Source organism: Oryx dammah, unplaced genomic scaffold (genome assembly GCF_014754425.2).
Source record: "Oryx dammah isolate SB20612 unplaced genomic scaffold, SCBI_Odam_1.1 HiC_scaffold_7, whole genome shotgun sequence".
NCBI classification, from domain to species: domain Eukaryota; kingdom Metazoa; phylum Chordata; class Mammalia; order Artiodactyla; family Bovidae; genus Oryx; species Oryx dammah.
This window is the reverse complement of record NW_024070191.1, coordinates 21,388,425-21,408,424: the sequence shown is the minus strand read 5'-3', so window position 1 is coordinate 21,408,424 and position 20,000 is coordinate 21,388,425. Positions and strand designations below refer to the sequence as shown.

Sequence of the window (20,000 nt, the reverse complement as noted above, 5' to 3'; positions counted from 1 at the left end):
ACTTTGCTATACAGCAGAAATTAACATTATAAATCAAATATCCTTCAATAAAAAAACTTAAAAATAAATAAATAAAACAGGAAATCGAATTTCATATAATTTTCCTGATTCATAAAATGCTGTTTTTAAATTTTTAATCATATTGAAATGTAAAAAACACTTTTCTGTTGTATTAACATTTTAAAAGTTACTGTATATTTTTCAACCAATGTGTAAAGTCCTCATAAATACTGTGTATCAATTATATATGTTTCAATGACAGTGCCTTGAAAATAGTTTATATTAAACTGTCATTTGTTAGCTTGTTTTTTAAAAAATAAATATAGCATTGTATGCAATATCAACTACAGAAAGGTACACTAAAAGAAAAGAAAGTATGATAAAAGATAGTGACTCCACAGCCAACAGCCATAAACAGAAAGATATAAAAAGGCTGATCATCTTCTAAATATATACTTTTAAATAGATAATAAAGAAAATATTTGGAATGAAAAAAGTATGTGGCAACTAAAGAAACCAAACGAACTGCATAAGAATGTCTCACACATATCTGCATTTTTAGACACTAAAATACAATATGACCCAGGATCTCTCTATCCTCAATGTTTATATGTGTCTGTGACTACATGCTCAGTCATGTCTGACTCACTGCAACCTCCTGGACTGTAGCCATCAGGCTTCTCTGTCCATGGGATTTCCCAGGCAAGAATACTGGAGTGGGCTGACATTTCCCTCTCTATGTAAATAAGTGTATATATGTGTAAGTGTGTTAACAAAACTAGCCAGTCATTTAATGGGATGGTTTGCTTATCATCCAAATGAGGGTTTGAGCAGATACTGAGTGACTAGATGGAGGGAATGGTGTAGAGAGAATGCTAGAAACAAACATATGGGTGGTTGAACTAAAAATTTCCCAGGTCCTTTTCTGGGATTTTCTTTCATCCAACATTCATCTCACTCATCATACAAGTCCCTAAGAATTTTTTTCCTAATTTATTCAACTAACTGATTGTTTCAATTATTCTCCACATCTGGGTACTCTTGACTTTTCAGTCACAACATTCATGACTTTCCTCTTCATCTTCACTCCGTAAATGGCACTTAACTTGCCCATGCTTTCTTTTGCTGGCTAGTTAATGTGTCTAATCAAATTAAGTTGCGGTTGGATGCCACCAACTTTTACTCAGTACTCTTGTGACTAAAAAGGATACTTCATTATTATATTCATTTTCAAATTTCAAATATAGCGCTAATTCACTTACTGTGAACACTTGAACCAAGAAAAGACTATTGCCTGGGCAGAATGCCTGCTTTGATAGGTCTGCTGGATTAGTCCATTCTATTGAATCACAAAGATAATAAACAACCAAAGAGCGACAACAAAAGCATATAATTGGGTTATACTGATCTTGAGAGAATGATGTTTCAAAATCTCTCCCTTCAACTCATGCCTACACTTATCAACTCTCATAGCCAGGAAATTATTGTTTATATCTCTCCTCAGTTTTTCACCCTGTAGTATAAAGTCATTTCCTTTGTCTTGATTCTCTGCAGCTGGGTATCTCAATAGCAAAGTGATATTATTTTTCACAAAATGAAAAACAGAATAAGGTTGTATCAACCAGAGAGATCATGTGTAATACTGACCATAATGATGGACTCCAAGATGCATCATAAAACAGGTTGGCAGCTACACATGCTGTGCTGAAAACACAATATTTTGATAGCAATAGCATGCCCAGTTTGCTCAAATAAAAGATGTTAACAGCCACATATTTTCATGTATTAGATGGCAACAGTTATAATGAAAGTGAAATACATTTTGTGCAGATCAATAACACTCCCCAAACAACTTACACACTATTTACTATTTCTTACTATAGTAAGGCAAGTGGTTTTCGGTATTCATGCTAGAAATAGATATAGTCCTAATGTACTAGTGAAAACATTAAATTGATTTTTTTTTTTACTGATCTAATGTAAGATGATTACAAATTATTTCACTTTTCAACTACATATAACTTAATCTAATGTATAGTATTCAGGACTGCTAAAATCTGCATATACTTTAGTAATTTGGATTTTTTCTAAACCATTATGAGTCACTGCATGGATAGAGTAGGTTACTTTACAAAAATTATCTTGAAACAATAATTACAACCTTATATTTCCATTTGTTTCAGATATACATAAATAGCTTACATAGCTAAAGGAAGGATAGCCTTCTGGTTTGATTAAAAAAATAAAATGTGATTTAAGAAATAAGAAGAGAAAGATATGTCTAAAATAAAAGCCAAGACTCCTATAGAAATAAACTCCTTTTCATTATCCCAAGGCATATGTTGAGATTTACATTTTGGCCAGCTGGGGTTCAAATTAAATAGCTCCATAGGTAACAGAGATGGCCTGTGTGGATCCTGAGGACAGAGATGACTGTTTCAATTATTTTCGTTGATTGGCTTACCAGCCTTGGCCTCAGCATGTGGCAAGGTATTGGGAGGCTGATGCATGAAGCCATGTAATTAGTCATTTAAGTTTATTTCCTTAATTAATTTAAACATGCTTCAGAAATGTACATCTCAAAATTCCTGCAGCCTGGTCACTGCATAGAATCAAGACTCCCTAAGGTGAGAAAGTTGATCCTATTTTTCATGAACTTTTAAAAAATGTCTTTTAATGGAGAAAAATAATGGTTAAAACTCTAAGACTTGGAGAAAATTCTACTCTTCCTCTCTTTAAGGAAAAAAAACAGTTTTTTAAGAAAAATGATGTTGAAGAAGTTGCCATCAGCAACTGGGAGGAGAGGGTGAGATGAATGGGAAGTGTAACATGGAAACTTATATTATCATATGTAAAATAGATAGCCAATGGGGAATTTGCTGTATGGCCCAGGAAACTCAAACAAGGGCTCTGTGTCAATCTAGAGGGGTGGGATGGGGCGGGAGATGGGAGGGAGTTTCAAAAGGGAGGAGATATATGTATACCTATGGCTGAATCATGTTGAGGTTTGACAGAAAACAACAAAATTCTGTAAAGCAATCATCCTTCAATTAAAAAAAATGAACTAAAAAAAAAGAGAGCATGAAAAAATCTGCAGGGGTGTATACATTGTCCCTACTGTGTGATATATGAATTGTAAATGAAGCCCAGATAATGATTAAGTAAACACAGGAGAAGAGCTCAGAAGAACAAAAAGACTACAGGTAGAGCTGCTGCTGCTGCTGCTAAGTCGCTTCAGTCATGTCCGACTCTGTGCGACCCCAGAGACGGCAGCCCACCAGGCTCCCCCATCCCTGGGATTCTCCAGGCAAGAACACTGGAGTGGGTTGCCATTTCCTTCTCCAATGTATGAAAGTGAAAAGTCAAAGTGAAGTTGTTCAGTTGTGTCCGACTCAGCGAACCCATGGACTGCAGCCTACCAGGCTCCTCTGTCCATGGGATTTTCCAGGCAAGAGTATTGGAGTGGGGTGCCATTGCCTTCTCCGGCAGGTAGAGCTCTACAGGTAGAGCTAGTGAGTGTCAAATACTCACAAGGCTTTCCCCGCCCCCGGAGGAGGGGGTTGGGTACGGGGATGAGCCAGCTCCTGAGCCAGCTCCATAATGGTTCAAATGTGTTACCAGAGCCTCATAAAGCTGTCATTCTGCTACCAGCCTCCAACTCCACTTCTAGCCATCCACAGGCTCACAGGCCTTGATCAGCAACACTGAACTTGCATCCATGTCTAGGAAGCAGTTATTTTCTCCAATCCTAAAACACACTGAATCCTGTCCATCTCTTTGTCTTTCATTTCTTTTCTTGGAGGCACACCTTTCAAAAAGTGTACTCTATTGGGAAAAAAAGGGAAACTTTTGCTCAGCTCTTTTTTCTTCGCGAGCATACGCTGTTTTATCATGATTTGCAGAGTTTTACTGTTTCCTCTTTGGAAGCTTAGGCCACCTGCCCCCCAGGCTCCTACTGCACACAACTGCAGTGCCCTACACTGTGGACAGATGCTGAACTCATTTTCTCTTTTGAGATTCTACTTCTAGTTAGAATTAGGTATTAGTGAAGTCAGAAAGAAACTACCCTTGCTAAATCAATACACAGCAGAGTTTTTGTTTTTTTTTTAAGGCAGCCCCACATAGGAAGATCAGTGAAGTTAAATAGCCAGCTTTACCTGCACCCTGAGGATGCAGAGTTCTAAAGAATAATAGTAATTTGGTCAGCAAAGAAAGATACCTGCTTGGATGTGAAGATATCTGAAGTCTCTAAGCAAAGGCAGAATGGTTTAAAGGCAGAGTAGAGAAATTTAAGAATTTAGCCAGTAAACATGAAACGGGCTAAACTAGACTTTGTGAAAACAGCTAATTTTGTCTTATCTGCATAAGACATCCTCAGAGGTTTGCTGTTCACAGTCAAGACTCAGGCAGAATTCATCTATGGATTATACAATGGTTTGGCTTAATTATTAATTATTAATTTTCATAAGATAGCAATTTAATTCCTAGTTTATCATTTACCATAAAAGATGGTATCTGATAAAATAAGATACCATGCTCTCTGATAAGGTAAGATTCCATCTGATGATAATTAATGACATTGTTCCATGCAGCCCAGGAAAATTCCAAGGTTTAGATTTGACCATGTAGTATATTATCTACAAAGCAAATATAGAGTGGTATATAAAGTATTTCCAAGGAACTTATGATTTACAATATTAGTTTTAATGTGAAATATTGTTTCTAAAAGCAGACTCATTTCTTAGATTCCCAGGTTTAGCAAGCAATTCATGCTGATCAATTAAAAGTTTTCTAATGTCCTAATAAATCAATATACTCTGCTGTCTCCTGTTCTACACCCTTCACACTCAAATGGCAGGGAGTAATATATGTGTATTATAATTACATTGAATGCAGTCATAAAATATCATATGACAGTCTTCAAAATTCCAAGACAAACTTGTAAAGATTAAGATGAATAACTTTCAGTTAAAAACTAATAAAGCTCTATCTTCCTTGAACCAAAGCAATTGTTATTAAATCATGGTGGTACTTACCACAGTGAAGTTCATCACTTTCAAAATCCAAATTGTCATGGCTAAGTTAACTATCATGGTAACCAACAGCAGAAGGACAAAGAAGTATAAGCACCTCTTTCGCCATCCATAAATTCCCACTGGGTAAAGCTGCGCATTCTCAGCCTTTGGCAGGTTATTCTGTTGTGTGGCTAGTATGTACTGTTCTCGCGTCATCTGAGAAAAAAGGAAAAGAAGCATTCAAAGATAAAGTCAATGACTTGTTAAATCAAAAGGCACAAGATATCTAAGAATAATGGGCAGTGGGTCCTCATTAAGATGAGTAATGAAAATTAATTAATTTGTTTAATTAACATTACAAGATTGCAGGCCCTTCAAATTCTTATCATCAGTTTTGATTTTTGGAGTTATTTAACTACCTGTTATATCTCTAAAATACAACATTCTAAGATTTTTAACATTCTTAGATACTATATCTCTAAGATACAGTATTTCCAGTGGGGTTTGCCCAATCTTAACACTAGCTTTTCTCTCGGGAGTCTGTGAAGATTCTCAGCTCTACTTCCATTTGCCTAAAACCCAGCAACTTTATTATCAGCTGTGCTACTCTTGGAATAAGTTTCACCATTTTTGGAGTAGACAGAGGCCAACTGTATCATAATGCATTTTGGGGACTTTATCTAAAAACGCAAGATATAATTAGTTCAGTGTATGTGCTTTAATAAAAAGTCAGTGTGTTTGGAAAAACCTATGGAGAGAAAATCACTTTTATTTAGAATTATATAGATGTGCTCAGTGCTCAGATGCTCAGTTGTGTCTAACTCTTTGTTAACCTATGGACTGTAGCCCACCAGGCTCCTCTGTCCATGGGATTCTCCAGGCAAGAATATTGGAGTGGGATGCCAACTCCTCCTCCAGGAGATCTTCCCAGGGAGGATCAAACCCACCTCTCTTACGTCTCCTGCATTGGCAGGCAGATTCTTTACCAATCAATCATGCCACTAGGAAAGCAACTATGTAAATAAAACATATTTTTAGAACTTTGTTGATTATTTATTTTGATTGCATTTTGATGAGTTATCAGTATAAAATTGATCTCTGAAAGAACAAACTGCATATTCACTATCCTGTAACATAATATGTTGATACTAGGAAAAGTCAGTTTTGGAAAATGGGATATGATATTCTTTGGTGGTATACAAATTTAGGTGTTAAATGAGTTTTTTCAAAGAGCAAATACATTATTTACAATTTTCATAACAATGTATTCATCACCTGGAGGATGGAAACTTTAATTTTTATAAAATATGATTTTCTATAGGACAATAGTTGCTCAGCTTTTTTTTTTTTTAATTTTAGGTTTTTCTCAGATTTCTTGTGCATGCAATAAATAATGACTACATCAACAGAAATACTGCTGAATAAATCATATAACAATTAAAAACCACATTAATAAAGAATCAAATTTATTGGTTTAGTCCCAACATATAATGTGAAATTATTAATTTATGATATTTATTGAACCAATCCTATACTAAATAAAATGTTGAACTGTATATTGAGAAATGCAGAAATCCCAAGTTATATGGCTTTTTCCCATTTTCTTTTTATTTTAGAGCTATAATTTCAAATTACATTAATGCACTGTTAAATATTATCTTTCTAATTTTTTATGAGTGATATATATTAGGCTGCTGCTGATAAATCACTTCAGTCATGTCTGACTCTTTGTGACCCCATGGACTGTAGCCTACCAGGCTCCTCCACCATGGGATTCTTCAAGCAGGAATACTGGAGTGGGTTGCCATTTCCTTCTCCAGGAGATTTCCCAACCCAGGGATCAAACCCAGGTCTCCTGCATTGCAGGCAGATTCTTTACCACTGTTCCACTTCTAAGTAATGTAATAAAAATGGCTTCTTATGTTAAATTATAATTTTAAATGTATTAGAAGAACTAATATGACTAAATGATTAAGAACAAACTCTTTCATAATATAAAAAATTACCTTTTTTATTGTCATTATTATTATTTGAGTTAATCTTTAACATTTCCTTGAAAGTACCAAAAAGCTTTACTTCCTAATTCCAGTTAGAGGGGTGATGTCTAACTTACAAAATGCTACGAAATGTAAAGCTACATAACAGGTGACAGCATACCACAGGAATTCACTTTGCCTAAAGATTTTGGTGGAGCTTTTATAGTTCTGATAATGGTTATGATTACAAAGTAGAAAACTTATCAATAGGAAGACGATAAAGGGAACTCTAGGGACTGCCACAGTGGGAGGGAAGAACAGGGAAGAGCCTTGTTCTTGAAAAGAGGGAGCACGGACATGACAGGGGAGCAGAAGAGTCCAGAAGTCTGATCGGAGACCATCCCCCGTGAAGCTGGTCTCTGAAGTCACAGTAAAACAATAAGACTATTCAGACCAGCCATTGCCTTTAATCTCACAATGCAGCAGACTGCCTTTTTAGACTTTTCTATTCCTACAAATTCCATTTAGACATGAAGGTGAGAATACCATTCCTTATAAAAGAAATGAGAACTTAATAAGTTTCTGAAATAAAACAAATACACATTACAAAGAAAATAGTCCTTCAGTAACAAAATTGATTTTTTGGGAAAACAACAGAAATTCAGTATATATACATATCAAAAGTCTCTAACAATTTGAAAAAGCAAATAGCATACAAAAGGCCAAGAGTAAAGGTTGTCAAGAAAATGAAAAATGTGTTAATTAAAAGTTTTATCAATTCAAGAAATTCTAACTTTACTTAAGAAAGTATCACAGTTTTGCAATTTATTTCATACCAGATTTTATGTCTAATAGCATTCATTAGAATCAAATAACCAAGTCTGAGTTAATGTCAAAGAAGTCTTCGGCCTTCTTGGATTCCAATGTTTATCAGTGTTCACATTAAGATAAATGCATTTACTTCTGTCTCCTTTAATTCAGGGCTTCCCTTGTGGCTCAGATGGTAAAGAATCCTCCTGCAATGCAGGAAACCTGGGTTCAATCCCTGGGTTGGGAAGATCTCCTGGAGAAGGGCAAGGTTAACCACTCCAGAATTCTGGCCTGGTGAATTCCATGGACTGTATAGGCCATGGGGTTGCAAAAAGCAACTTTCACTTTCCTTTAATTCCGGGAAAAGAAAGTGAAAGTGTTAGTCGCTCAGTTGTGTCTGACTCTTGCAACCCCATGGACTATAGCCCGCCAGGCTCCTCTGTCCACAGGGATTCTCCAGGTAAGAATTCTGGAGTGGGTTGCCATGCCCTTCTCCAGGGAATCTTCCCAACCCAGGGATCGAACTTTTGTCTCCTGCAGTGCAGGCAGATTCTTTACCATCTGAGCCACCAGGAAAGTTCAGGTCAAGGAAGGGATGATTTAAATCTGGACTTTGCACTTGCTTTTACAAAGAAATATGTTTTCAAAACGTGAGTACAATTTGCAGCAAGATGTTATGAGGTTAGACGAAAGACGCATGGGTCAGTAGAACCAGATGCTGTTGCTCCTAAGGCGCTTTAGCCGTGTCCGACTCTGCAACACCATTGACAGCAGCCCACCAGGCTCCTCTGCCCACGGGATTCTCTAGGCAATAATACTGGAGTGGGTTGCCATTTCCTTCTCCATAACAGAACTAGACCTTGTGAATTTTTCAATTCCATGCTTTTTCTCCAAAGGCATGGAAAATACAGTTTTCAGAAAGCGTTATTTTGTTTAGTATTTTTAATAATTTAATGTATAAAGACTAGAATGAGTTAATCATTAATCGCTAATGACTTAAACATAGTTGATCACTACTAACTCACCTCTGGAGAATTCTGGTAAAATCTACTTAAGCTGGGTGGAATGGGAGAGAAATTAGAGTATCAGAGTCCATTGGCTATTATTCCCCTGCCTCACAGAAGGGGACAACAGTCCAAAACATTAAGTCCAAGGGAATGTTATAAATATTCTAATCTACATGACTCATTATTTAGATGTTTTGTATATACTCAGACCAGGGCACAGAATTTGAGACTCCAGGCAGAAGTAGGCCTTTATTTGATAAAATATTTTTTTAGTGACAAATATGTGCAAGTAGTGTTCAAGTTTGCAGCACTCATGACTTTCAGATAGTTAGGGAAAATACAATAAACAAGTAACATATAAATATATAAAATAGCACCTCAAATAGTAATGCTCTCTGAAGATGAAAACTACAACAGTATAATGGATTCATTATACAAGTAATGAAATATTAGATAGTGATAGATGGTATGAAGATAATACGCATGGTGTTATAATGGACAGGAGAGGAACTACTTTAAAAGTAGTAGAAGGAAAATGCCTCACAAAGGATGTAACAGATAAGATGAAATTAGAATGATGGATATCTTCTATGAAGAAAATTTCAAAAGATCTTTGATGATCTATTTGAAGCCCTAACTAGAATGGGCTAAATAGAAAAAAAAAAAAAAATTGAAGAAGTGGAGAGTATGGACATTTTTTGAGGAGTAGAGAAGAACAAAAGAATGGGATTTCAGATGAGAATATGAAGTCTGTTGTCAGAGTATTAAATCAGGGACCAGAAAGAGTTTATCTGACAGATGTGAAGTCGCTCAGTCATGTCCAACTCTTTGCCACTCCATATGGACTACAGCCCACCAGGCTCCTCCATCCGTGGTTTTTTCCAGGCAAGAGTACTGGAGTGGGGTGCCATTGCCTTCTCCAGGGGATCTTCCCAACCCAGGCATCGAACCCGGGTCTCCCACACTGCAGGCAGATGCTTTACCATCTGAGCCACCAGGGAAGCATCTGAAGGATATGAGAGAGAAAGTGGAAAAGCAGTGAGGGTACTTAAATTGGGGCCAATAGTTGAGGTGACAAACCTGGGATACTAGCTGAGGTGTGCATTCTCAGAGACGTGGTGGACAAGGAGCTAGTGTCGGTGACAAAAGATCAGCCAGGCAAAAGGCTTCCCTGATAGCTCAGTTGGTAAAGAATCTGCCTGCAAAGCAGGAGACCCTGGTTCAATTCCTGGGTCGGGAACATCCACTGGAGAAGAATAGGTTACCCAATCCAGTATTCTTGGGTTTCCCTTGTGGCTCAGCTAGTAAAGAATCCACCTGCAATGTGAGAGACCTGGGTGTGATCCAGGGGTTGGGAAGAGCCCCTGGAGAAGGCACAGGCTACCCACTCCAGTATTCTGGCCTGGAAAATTCCATGGACTTGTATAGTCCATGGGGTCGAAAATAGTTGGACAAGACTGATCAACTTTCATTTTCACTTTCAGGCAACTGGGGGCAACAAGGTGGGAATATATTTGTTGTTGTTTAGTTGCTAAGTCATGTCTGACTCTGTGACCCCACTCACAGAAGCATGCCAGGCTTTACTGTCCTTCACCATCTCTTGGAGTTTGCTCAAACTCATGTCCATCGAGTTGATGATACCATCCAAACATCTCATCCTCTGTCCATCCCTTCTCTTCTTGCCCTCAATCTTTCCCAGCCTCAGGGTCTTTGCCAATGAGTCAGCTCCTCACATCAGTTGGCCAAAGTATTGGAGCTTCAGCTTCAACATCAGTCCTTCCAATGAATATTCAGGGTTGATTTCCTTTAAGACTGACTGGTTTGATACTCTTGCTGTCCAAGGGACTCTCAAGAGTTTTCTCCATCACCACAGTTTGAAAGCTTCAATTCTTTGGTGCTCAGCTTTCTCTACGGTCCAACTCTCACATCTGTACATGACTGCTTTGAAAGTCTCTTTTAATTTTGTGGCTTCAGTCACTGTCCTTAGTGACTTTGGAGCCCAAGAAAAGAAAAACTGTCACTGCTTCCACTTTCTCCCCTTCTATGTGCCATGAAGTGATGGGACTGAATACCATGATCTTAGTTCTTTTATGTTGGGTTTCAAGCCAACTTTTTCACTCTCCTCTTTCACCCTCATCAACAGGCTCTTCAGTTCATCTTTACTTTCTGCCATTTAGAATGGTATCATCTGCATATCTGAGGCTGTGATATTTCTTCCAGCAATTTTGATTCCAGCCCAGCATTTCTATGCACAGATGTACTCTGCATATAATTAAATAAGCAGAGTGACAATATACAACCTTGTCACACTCTTTTCCCAATTTTGAAGCAGTCAGGTTTTCCATGTTCAGTTCTAAATGTTGCTTCTTGATCCACATACAGGTTTCTAAGGAGACAGATGAGGTGGTCTGGGACTCCCATCTCTTATAGAATTTCCCACAGTTTGCTGTGATCCACATAGTCAAGGACTTAAGCACAGTCAATGAAGTAGAAAGATGTTTTTCTGGAACTCTCTTGCTTTCTCCATGATGCAGTGAAAGTTGGGAATTTGATCTCTGGTTCCTCTGCCTCTTTGAAACCCAGATTTTACATCAGGAAGTTCTTGGTTTTCACATACTTCTGAAGCCTAGCTTGAAGGTTTTAGGGCAAAACCTTACTATCATGTGAAATGAGTGTAACAATAAGGTAGTTTGAACATTCTTTTTGGCATTGTCCTTCTTTGAGATTGCAATGAAAACTAACATTTTCCAGTTCTGTGGCCACTGCTGAGTTTTCCGTTTGCTGACGTATTGAGCGCAGTCCTTTAACAACCTCATCTTTAAGGATCTTAAATAGCTCAGTTAGAATTCTACCACACCCACTAGCTTTATTTGTAGTAATGCTTCCTAAGGTCTACTTGACTTTACACTCCAGGATGTCTGGCTCTTGGTGAACGACCATACCATCTTGGTTATCTGAGTCATTAGATCTTTTTTATATAGCTCTTTTGTATACTCTTGCCACCTCTTCTTAATCTCTTCTGCTTCTGTTAGATCCTTACAGCTGCCCATTTAAAGCTGTCCTTTATTGTGCCCATCCTTGCATGAAATATTCCCTTGAGATCTCCAATTTTCTTGATGAGATCTCGACTCTTTCCATTCTGTTGTTATCCTCTGTCTTTGTATTGTTCATTTAACGAAGTCTTTTTATCTCTGCTATTCCCTGGAACTCTGCATTCAGTTGGGTACATATTTCCCTTTCTCTCTTACCTTTCACTTTTCTTCTTTCCTCAGCGATTTGTAAAGCCTCCTCAGATAACCACTTTGCCTTCTTGCATTTCTTTTCCTTTGGGATGGTTTTGGTCACTGCCTCCTGTACAGTGTTACCAATTTCTGTCCTTGGTTCTTCAGGCACTCTGTCCACCAGATGTAATTCCTTGAATTTATTCATCACCTCCAGTGTATATCCATAAGGGCTTTGATTTAGGGCATACCTGAATGGCCTAGTGCTTTTCCCTACTTTCTTCAATTTAAGCCTGAATTTTGCAGAAGGAGCTCATGACTGAAACCACGGTCAGCTCCAGGTCTTTTTCTGCTGATTGTATAGGGCTTCTCCATCTTTGGCTGCTAAGAACAAAGTCAATCTGATAATCTGATTTCTTTTTTTTTTTAATTTTAATTTTTACTTTATTTTACTTTACAATACTGTATTGGTTTTGCCATACATTGACATGAATCCTGTATTGACCACTTGGTGATGTCCATGTGTAGAGTCATCTCTTGTGTTGCTGGAAGAAGGTGTTTTCTAAGACCAGTGTGTTTTCAGGACAAAACTCTGTTAGCCTTTGCCCTGTTTCATTCTGTACTCCAAGGCCAAACCTTCCTATTACTCCAGATAGCCCTTGACTTCTACTTTTGCATTCCAATCCCTTATGATGAAAAGGGTATCATTTTTGGTGATAGTTCTAGATGGTATCGTAGGTCTTCATAAAACTTGTCAGCTTCTTTAGCATCAGTGAATGGTACATAGACTTGGATTACTGTGATGTTGAATGGTTTGCTTTGGAAAGGAACCAAGGCATCTCAGTTTTGAGATTATACCCAGGTACTCTATTTCAGACTCTTTTGTTGACTATGAGGGCAACTCCATTTCTTCTAAGGGATTCTTGCCCACAGTACTAGATATGATAGTTATCTGAATTAAATTTGCCCATTCCCATCCATTTTAGTTCACTTATTCCTAAGATATCTATGTTCAATCTTGCCATCTCCTGCTTGACCATGTCCAATTTACCTTGATTCATGGACCTAACATTCCAGGTTCCTATGCAATTTTTTTTTAATATAAATTTATTTATTTGGAGGCTAAATACTTTACAATATTGTATTGGTTTTGCCATACACCGACATGAATCTTTCCAGCATCAAACTTTACTTTCACCACCAGACACATCCACAACTGAGCACTGTCTCTGCTTTGAACCAGTCACATCATTCTTTCTTGAGCTATTAGTAATTGCCCTTCACTCTTGCCCAGTACATACTGGACAGCTTCTGACCAGGGGGCTCATATTCCCATGTCATATCTTTTTGCCTTTTCATACTGTCCATGGGGTTCTCTATGCAAGAATATCTAGCAGGTTGCCATTCTCTTCTCTAGTAGACCATGTTCTGTTGGAAATATTGCTATGGTCTGTCTGTTCTGGGTGGCCCTGCGTGGCATGGCTCATAGATTGATTGAGTAAGGCAAATATCTTTCACAATAAGACAAGACTGTGATCCATAAAGGGTGTGTGTGTGGGGGAAACAGACAGGTTATAATGATCATAATTCAACAAGAATAATTCATCTTACTTATGTACTAGTATCCTGACTCACATCGGTGTACAGAAATCTGAAATTATCTGTGCTGTGGTTAAAGTTTGCTCTGAGATTCCCTCTTCCACAGCATACTTAATCTGAGGCTCTGTCACCACACACTTGCTTTACTTGAATTTCGGCGTATAGGTATAAGTACCATTTCTCCTTTCCAATCCCACAGTCTTTCCGCACTTTCAGTAAGGTTTTATTATTTACTTTCTAAAATTGGGATTGGAGAAACGAGGGCATTTTTGAATAAAATTACATATGGCCTCTCTCTGAATATGCAGGAAAAGCTACAAATTATTTGACATGCCTTAATATTTGTGAGAAGAGAGAAAGAAGAGAAGAGACTGAGGGAGGTTACAATGCCTGAGATAAATGTTTGAAATTGCGATTGACTAAATTAAGGGTAAAAATAAAAGCTATAAATGAAATGCTCTGTTTTATGGAAGAAATATCGTGTGAAAGGATGACCGAGTGACACTGTCATACGTTTGTATCCTCAGGACCCTAAGATTGAGAGGGTTTGAACGATTTGAAAGTAGCAGTGAGAACTGAGAAGTGTGAAAGTGGATTGTAAATCATCACTTTTCAAAATTTGAGTTTTATCAGGAAGAGAAAAGGCACTCTAAGACTTTACCCAAAGCTTGAGGACAGTAGAAAGTTAGTTCAAGTCCAAGTATTGAGAACCTATTTTCTTCAGTCTAGATTATATCACTAAATTGTCAATCGGATAATAAAGTTGTAAAAAGAACTTAATTTTATATTTCAAGTCATATAATTGATTTAATTGTTTTTAAAATACCACATTTTATAATACTACTAATACAATGCTTTATAATATTATTAATAAAACACTTTTATAATACTACACACATCAGTACTGGATATAACACAGAGATTTATATAGCACATCTGAAAAGAAAAAGCACAAAGACTGGAAAGAAAAAGCAAATTATTTTTTAGCTCACTATTTCATTCCTTAAAATTAAAATATAAATTAAGAATCTCTTTTCTGTTCAGACTTGCTCCCTGTGTTTCTGTTATGGGAAATATGAATATAAAAGAGAAGCATGTGTCTTCCAGAAAATAAGCTAGATAATTTGGGAAATTGCTTTTAATTTCTAATTACAAAGCTAGCACTTGGCACATTCACGAAGCAATATGCAACATCTTTGTGACCATAAAAATTGAATCTCACTTCCAAAACCCCTTAACTTCCTCACTGGGAGTAGCTTAGATTCCAGGAGAAATGGTAAATCCTGTTGATGTCACTGCTCATTCACTGTTGATCATGTTAGATTTAACACTTCAATTGCCTGTTATTTGTTCAGATGAGGAATGGGCACAGCAAGTAAAGCGCAGTCTCAGATTTTTGTGCCAGGCTGTAATCCCAGTCTGGCCATTCTATTCTGTGCATCCTAGGGCAAGTCACTCAGCCTTCCTCGGCCCCAGTTTCCTCAGCTCTCAAATGAATATTACATTGACTTACCTAAGAACAACGTGGGAGTAGAAAAGAAGGATGCTGAAGTTCTCCTCCCCTTTTAAATGGTAAAAAGACTCATTTAAAAAAAAAACACTGATCTTCCACCTCAAAGCCAGCAGTCCCCTCCTTCAGTGCTGTATTAAGTATTTATATTGGAATTCATTTTAAAAGACATGCTGGAAATATCATTAAAAAAACAAGATGCTTGAAGTGTCCAAATTGCATGGTGTAAACTTTACACAGTAGAAAGGCATTTTGTATTCTGTTCCCAGAAAATGAGTCTCTAAACAGCTACTAATGTTGAGAGAGAGTGAAAACAGTACCGTAAAGTCCATTTACCATGGCAATCGGAAATTCTCCCTATCTGTGATACTTAATTCTCAAAGGCACATTTCAACACAATGACAGTCAAAATTTGCTATTTAAGAAAATGTCCTTTTTTTCCAGTTGGTTTATGGAAAATGCTGTAGTCAGGGTTTACAGCCTGGAAAAGCAGCAGCCTAGCAACTGAATTTCAAGAATGATGAAAGATATCTTAGTCAAATGGTGCTGCCTCTTGAGATAGGAAATAGAAGAGGACTCTAGCCAAGTCTGACAGTAAAAAAGAAACCCAAATAGACATTAAAAGGGCAACACATTCTCAGAAGGATAGAAGTTTTAGAAAAATGTGGACATTCACAGAAAATGACCCAGTCGTTGTTCTGAGCTTATTTTACATACTGCATGCACTCTAAAAGGAAGGACTTTTATATAGAAAACACTTTTCCAGTAGTTAATTGGATGAAAACTCCCCATCACAGTTTTTGGCATTTATTTAGCCATAGATGTGGATTTAGGCTCCTAATATTGAAGTCACTCAATTCTCAGACCCCCTCATGCGCTATTAACAGAAAAACTTAGCCATTAAAGCAATTTTGAAGGAGCTGGAAAGTCTTTTGCCTACTCATACTGCGTCATCATTGAGAGATAAAACAACATGGGTGGCTGTGAGCAGCATTTACACTAAGATCACAAGCATGAGAAGCTGGTTGGCAAGCACTGTTACACATGCACAGCAGGAGAAAAGGGAAAAAATCTTTAAAGAAAAACAAATTTGCCAGAAACACAGCTGGAGAGCTTAACTGGGAAAGTGGAAAGCCCATACTATTTAAAGCAACAAGGATCAACAGGAAAACATGTAAGAAAAAGAATAGGGGGAAAAGTAAGTTTTATGGGCTTCTGTTCTAACAGGAAGCAGAAAAACTTCCCAAGAACAAGAAAGATAGAACATGGCTTCCATAGCCCTGTTGATTAATTGGAAAGCACCCCTGTTTATGAAAAACCTTGCAAACACATTTCAAGGTGCTGGAGAAGACTCTTGAGAGTCCCTTGGTCAGCAAGGAGATCACACCTGTGAATCCTAAAGGAAATCAACCCTGGATATTCATTGGAAGGACTGGTGCTGAAGGTGAAACTCCAAAATTTTGTTCACCTGATGCAAAGAGGCGACTCCTTGATAAAGACCCTGATGTGAAAGACTGACGGCAGGAGGAGAAAGGATTGACAGAAGATGAGATGGTTGGATGGCATCACCTACTCAAAGAACATGAGTTTCAGCAAACTCTGGGAGATGGTGACGGACAAGGAAGCCTGGCATGCTCCTGTCCATAGGGTTTCAAAGAGGTGGACATGACTGAGCAACTGAACAACAACAATCTGGATGAAGATAAAGCCACTGGGCCAGTTATTAGATTTCAGATCTCTCGGTTTGTTATAAGTGGGGAGAAAGGTAAGGCCCACTTTTCATGTAACAAGTTAGTGGCAGACAGGAAATACATGCCAGTTCAGCAGTTGATGGCATGAAGGAAGGTAAAGAGAGAAGCCTGATTAGTTGTCATGAAGTGAGGCCAGTGTGGACAGCTCTCTCCATCAGTGCTGGAGAGATGTCCTTGGAGGCCTGGACCTGATCCTCTGGCTGTCTCTCTGTCGTGTCTCAGCAGAGTCCGCACAGGAGAACATGGACCAGGAGAAGAGGCAAATACTTCATCCATCATTACTCATACTAACCTTGGCCAGGCATACCTAGATCATGAGTATAACCTGTCTTTCCCCCAGAGGTGAAAAATGGGAAGATAAAAAGACTGGTGACACTTTAATTTTGTTTTTATACCAGAAATCAGGCTTTTTCAGTGCTGGTATTAGAAATTTAAATAAGATTAACTGGTTATTCTTCTCAGCTGAGGAGCTTAGGTGAAGGTGTATGTGCTGTAGTCCTTTGCTATTCTGTTATTTTATGATTGTTTCTTGTCTTAGCTGATGAAGAGTAGCACAATATGCCACAACGAAACATGTCACTTTAGCACATTGATTATTTTGAGCTGTCGGCACTTGAAAAACAGCAAATGCAGGGAGATAATTTCTCTGAACTCCCAGTCTCTGCCTATAGATGGATTTAGCAAAAGGAACTCAGTTGTCATAAATTCCCTCTCTAGGAGTTGCATTAACCAGGGAAAACTGACTCATGTCACAGGAGAGGAGACTAGAAATGACATTACACCCAGACCCACTTTGTCACAAACTATTCACACCTCCCATCTATTCTTCTAAGGACCCATTTGTCTTTCCTAAATGCCATTTACTCTCCTCTAAGAAACCTACATTCACCTCCTCTTTCTCTATTAAGATGATGTTTAAACTTGAATTCTAAGCCACCTCTTTAAATTACTCACTTATCCCTAGGCATCTCTTAAGTACATGAGGGATACATCTTAATAAAATTCTGTTTGTTTTTTCTCTTGTTAATCTGTTTTTTATTATAAGATTCTCAGCCAAGAATGCATAAGGGTAGAGGAGAAATTATTTTTCATCCTTTACACTCAGAATAAGATGATAAATCCCTTAGCTTAGAATTCTTTTATAGTCATCCAAGCACCAAACAGAGTCAGATATGCTATAAATGATAAATTGAGATTAATACCCACTTTTATTCAATACCTGCTCCATGCTAGGCATTCTGCTGGTAGCTTTATTGTTAATTCAGCTGAAATCGAATTGATTTTTATATTAACTCAGAAAAGGGGCACTTTAGGAATCATAATAGTGCCATTTAGTATATTACTGTTACATCCACAGGCATCATTAAATAACTCAATAAATATTTGTTGACTCTATGGATAGATAAATATATTTAGAAAGCATATAATTCACGCAATTGAAAACATATTAGGCAGCATGGTGAGAGTGAATGGAATGTATGTGATTCAAAATAATACAATTATGGACATATTTTTCCATTTGTAAACTGGAAAAGCTGTATGAAGCTTTTTCATGTCTTTAATGGGTCAGATGATATGTCAGGGATGGTAGTAGGGGCTTCTTGTGACAATGATCCTAAAAAATGCATCTCAAATTTGAACTTCAAATGTAAGCACCAGTTCTGAATCTATAGCACTCTAAATTTGGAATCTTCTGAATCGAATTAATATATTAGATAAAATTGAGTTATTTATTCAGCTGATTCTATTGATAACACAATATTTCAAGTCATTGTACTTAAAAAATGAAGAATTTTATTGATGCTTAGATTTTATATTTCTTTTTTGGAATGGGGAGCATGCAGGTCTATGTCTCTTTAATTTTCGTATTTTCCACATATATCTGTATCAGTCCATATTGCCAGCATTCTATTTTAGGATTTATCATAGCAAGATTATGTTAAAGGTTTCCAACTTCTGACTTATTTCTTGCCCCTATTGTTCAGTCTCAAGATGTATTCCCAGAGCATAAATGTCATCATGTTTATTCATATATTAAATAAAGTCAGTTTAGCACATTCTACTCACAAGACATCTTTCAGGAAGGCTAGAGATGCAGCAATGAAGAGGACAGCAACAACTCTTTTGTCACATACTCCCTGCCCAGGAATTTCATCAACCTGGGAAGATTGATTCTTGTCACTGGAGAGGAGACTAGAAGTAAACACTACCCTGAGACACACTGTCAAAACTATCACACCTTCCATTCATTCTTCTAAGGACTCACTCATCTTCCCTAAAACCTTTCCTTGCCCCTAAAGGTCCACAACCCACTGCCCTTTCCCTATTAAGATGGTATTTAAGCCTAAATTCTAAGCCACTTCTTTGGGTTATTTGTTTTTCTCTGATATGTTGTTGTTTAGTTGCTAAGTCGTATCCGATTCTTTGTGACCACATGGTAGCCCACCAGACTCTTCTGTCCATGGGATTCTCCAGGCAAGGGTACTGGAGTGAGTTGCCATTTCCTTCTCCAGGCGATCTTCCCCACCCAGGGATCAATCCTGCTTGCCTGGTGGATTCTTTACCACTGAGTCCCCAGGGAAGTCCCATGCATGAGTCGTGAAGTTGGGAAGTCGCTCAGTCATGTCCGACTCTTTGTGATCCCATGGACTGTACCTACTTGGTTTTCTCTTACTAATCTGTCCTTCATTACTAGGGTCCCAGCCAAGAACTCAGAAGTGTAGACAGAAAACTATTTTTACTCCCTTACACTATGAACACTTGGCCACAGGACAGGGCACCAGCTGGCTGAACAGGGCGGTGGTTTGTGTTCCCATCTGACCTCCTCTGTGCTTCCTCTGTGTGGTGACCACAGTGCTTTCCCCAAAGCTTGCATAGAGACTGACTTCCATATTCTCCCACTTGTTTTCTGATTAAATTTTATTGTTATTTTTTCAAATTTTAGAATTGTATTTTCTCCAGAGATCTGGAGAGCTGTATTTTAGGCCACAATACTTAATTTAGGTGTCTAACCTGATGATCTGAAAAGGCCATGGCCCTATTATAAATTGGTGACCTTTGTAAATTGCATTTAACTAGTTTAAAAGTACCCATCTTACCATCAAGAAACTG

At 37.7% G+C, this 20,000-nt stretch overlaps 1 protein-coding gene across 1 annotated transcript in view; it reads right to left on the bottom strand.

Annotated features, from left to right (window-relative positions):
- Nucleotides 1–20,000, bottom strand: part of SGCZ (sarcoglycan zeta) — a 1,114,082-nt gene that overhangs the window by 402,495 nt on the left and 691,587 nt on the right. Inside the window, exon 2 of the mRNA XM_040243171.1 lies at nucleotides 5,037–5,231. Coding sequence (XP_040099105.1) covers nucleotides 5,037–5,231 — 195 coding nt within the window. The remainder of the gene's footprint in view (nucleotides 1–5,036; nucleotides 5,232–20,000) is intronic.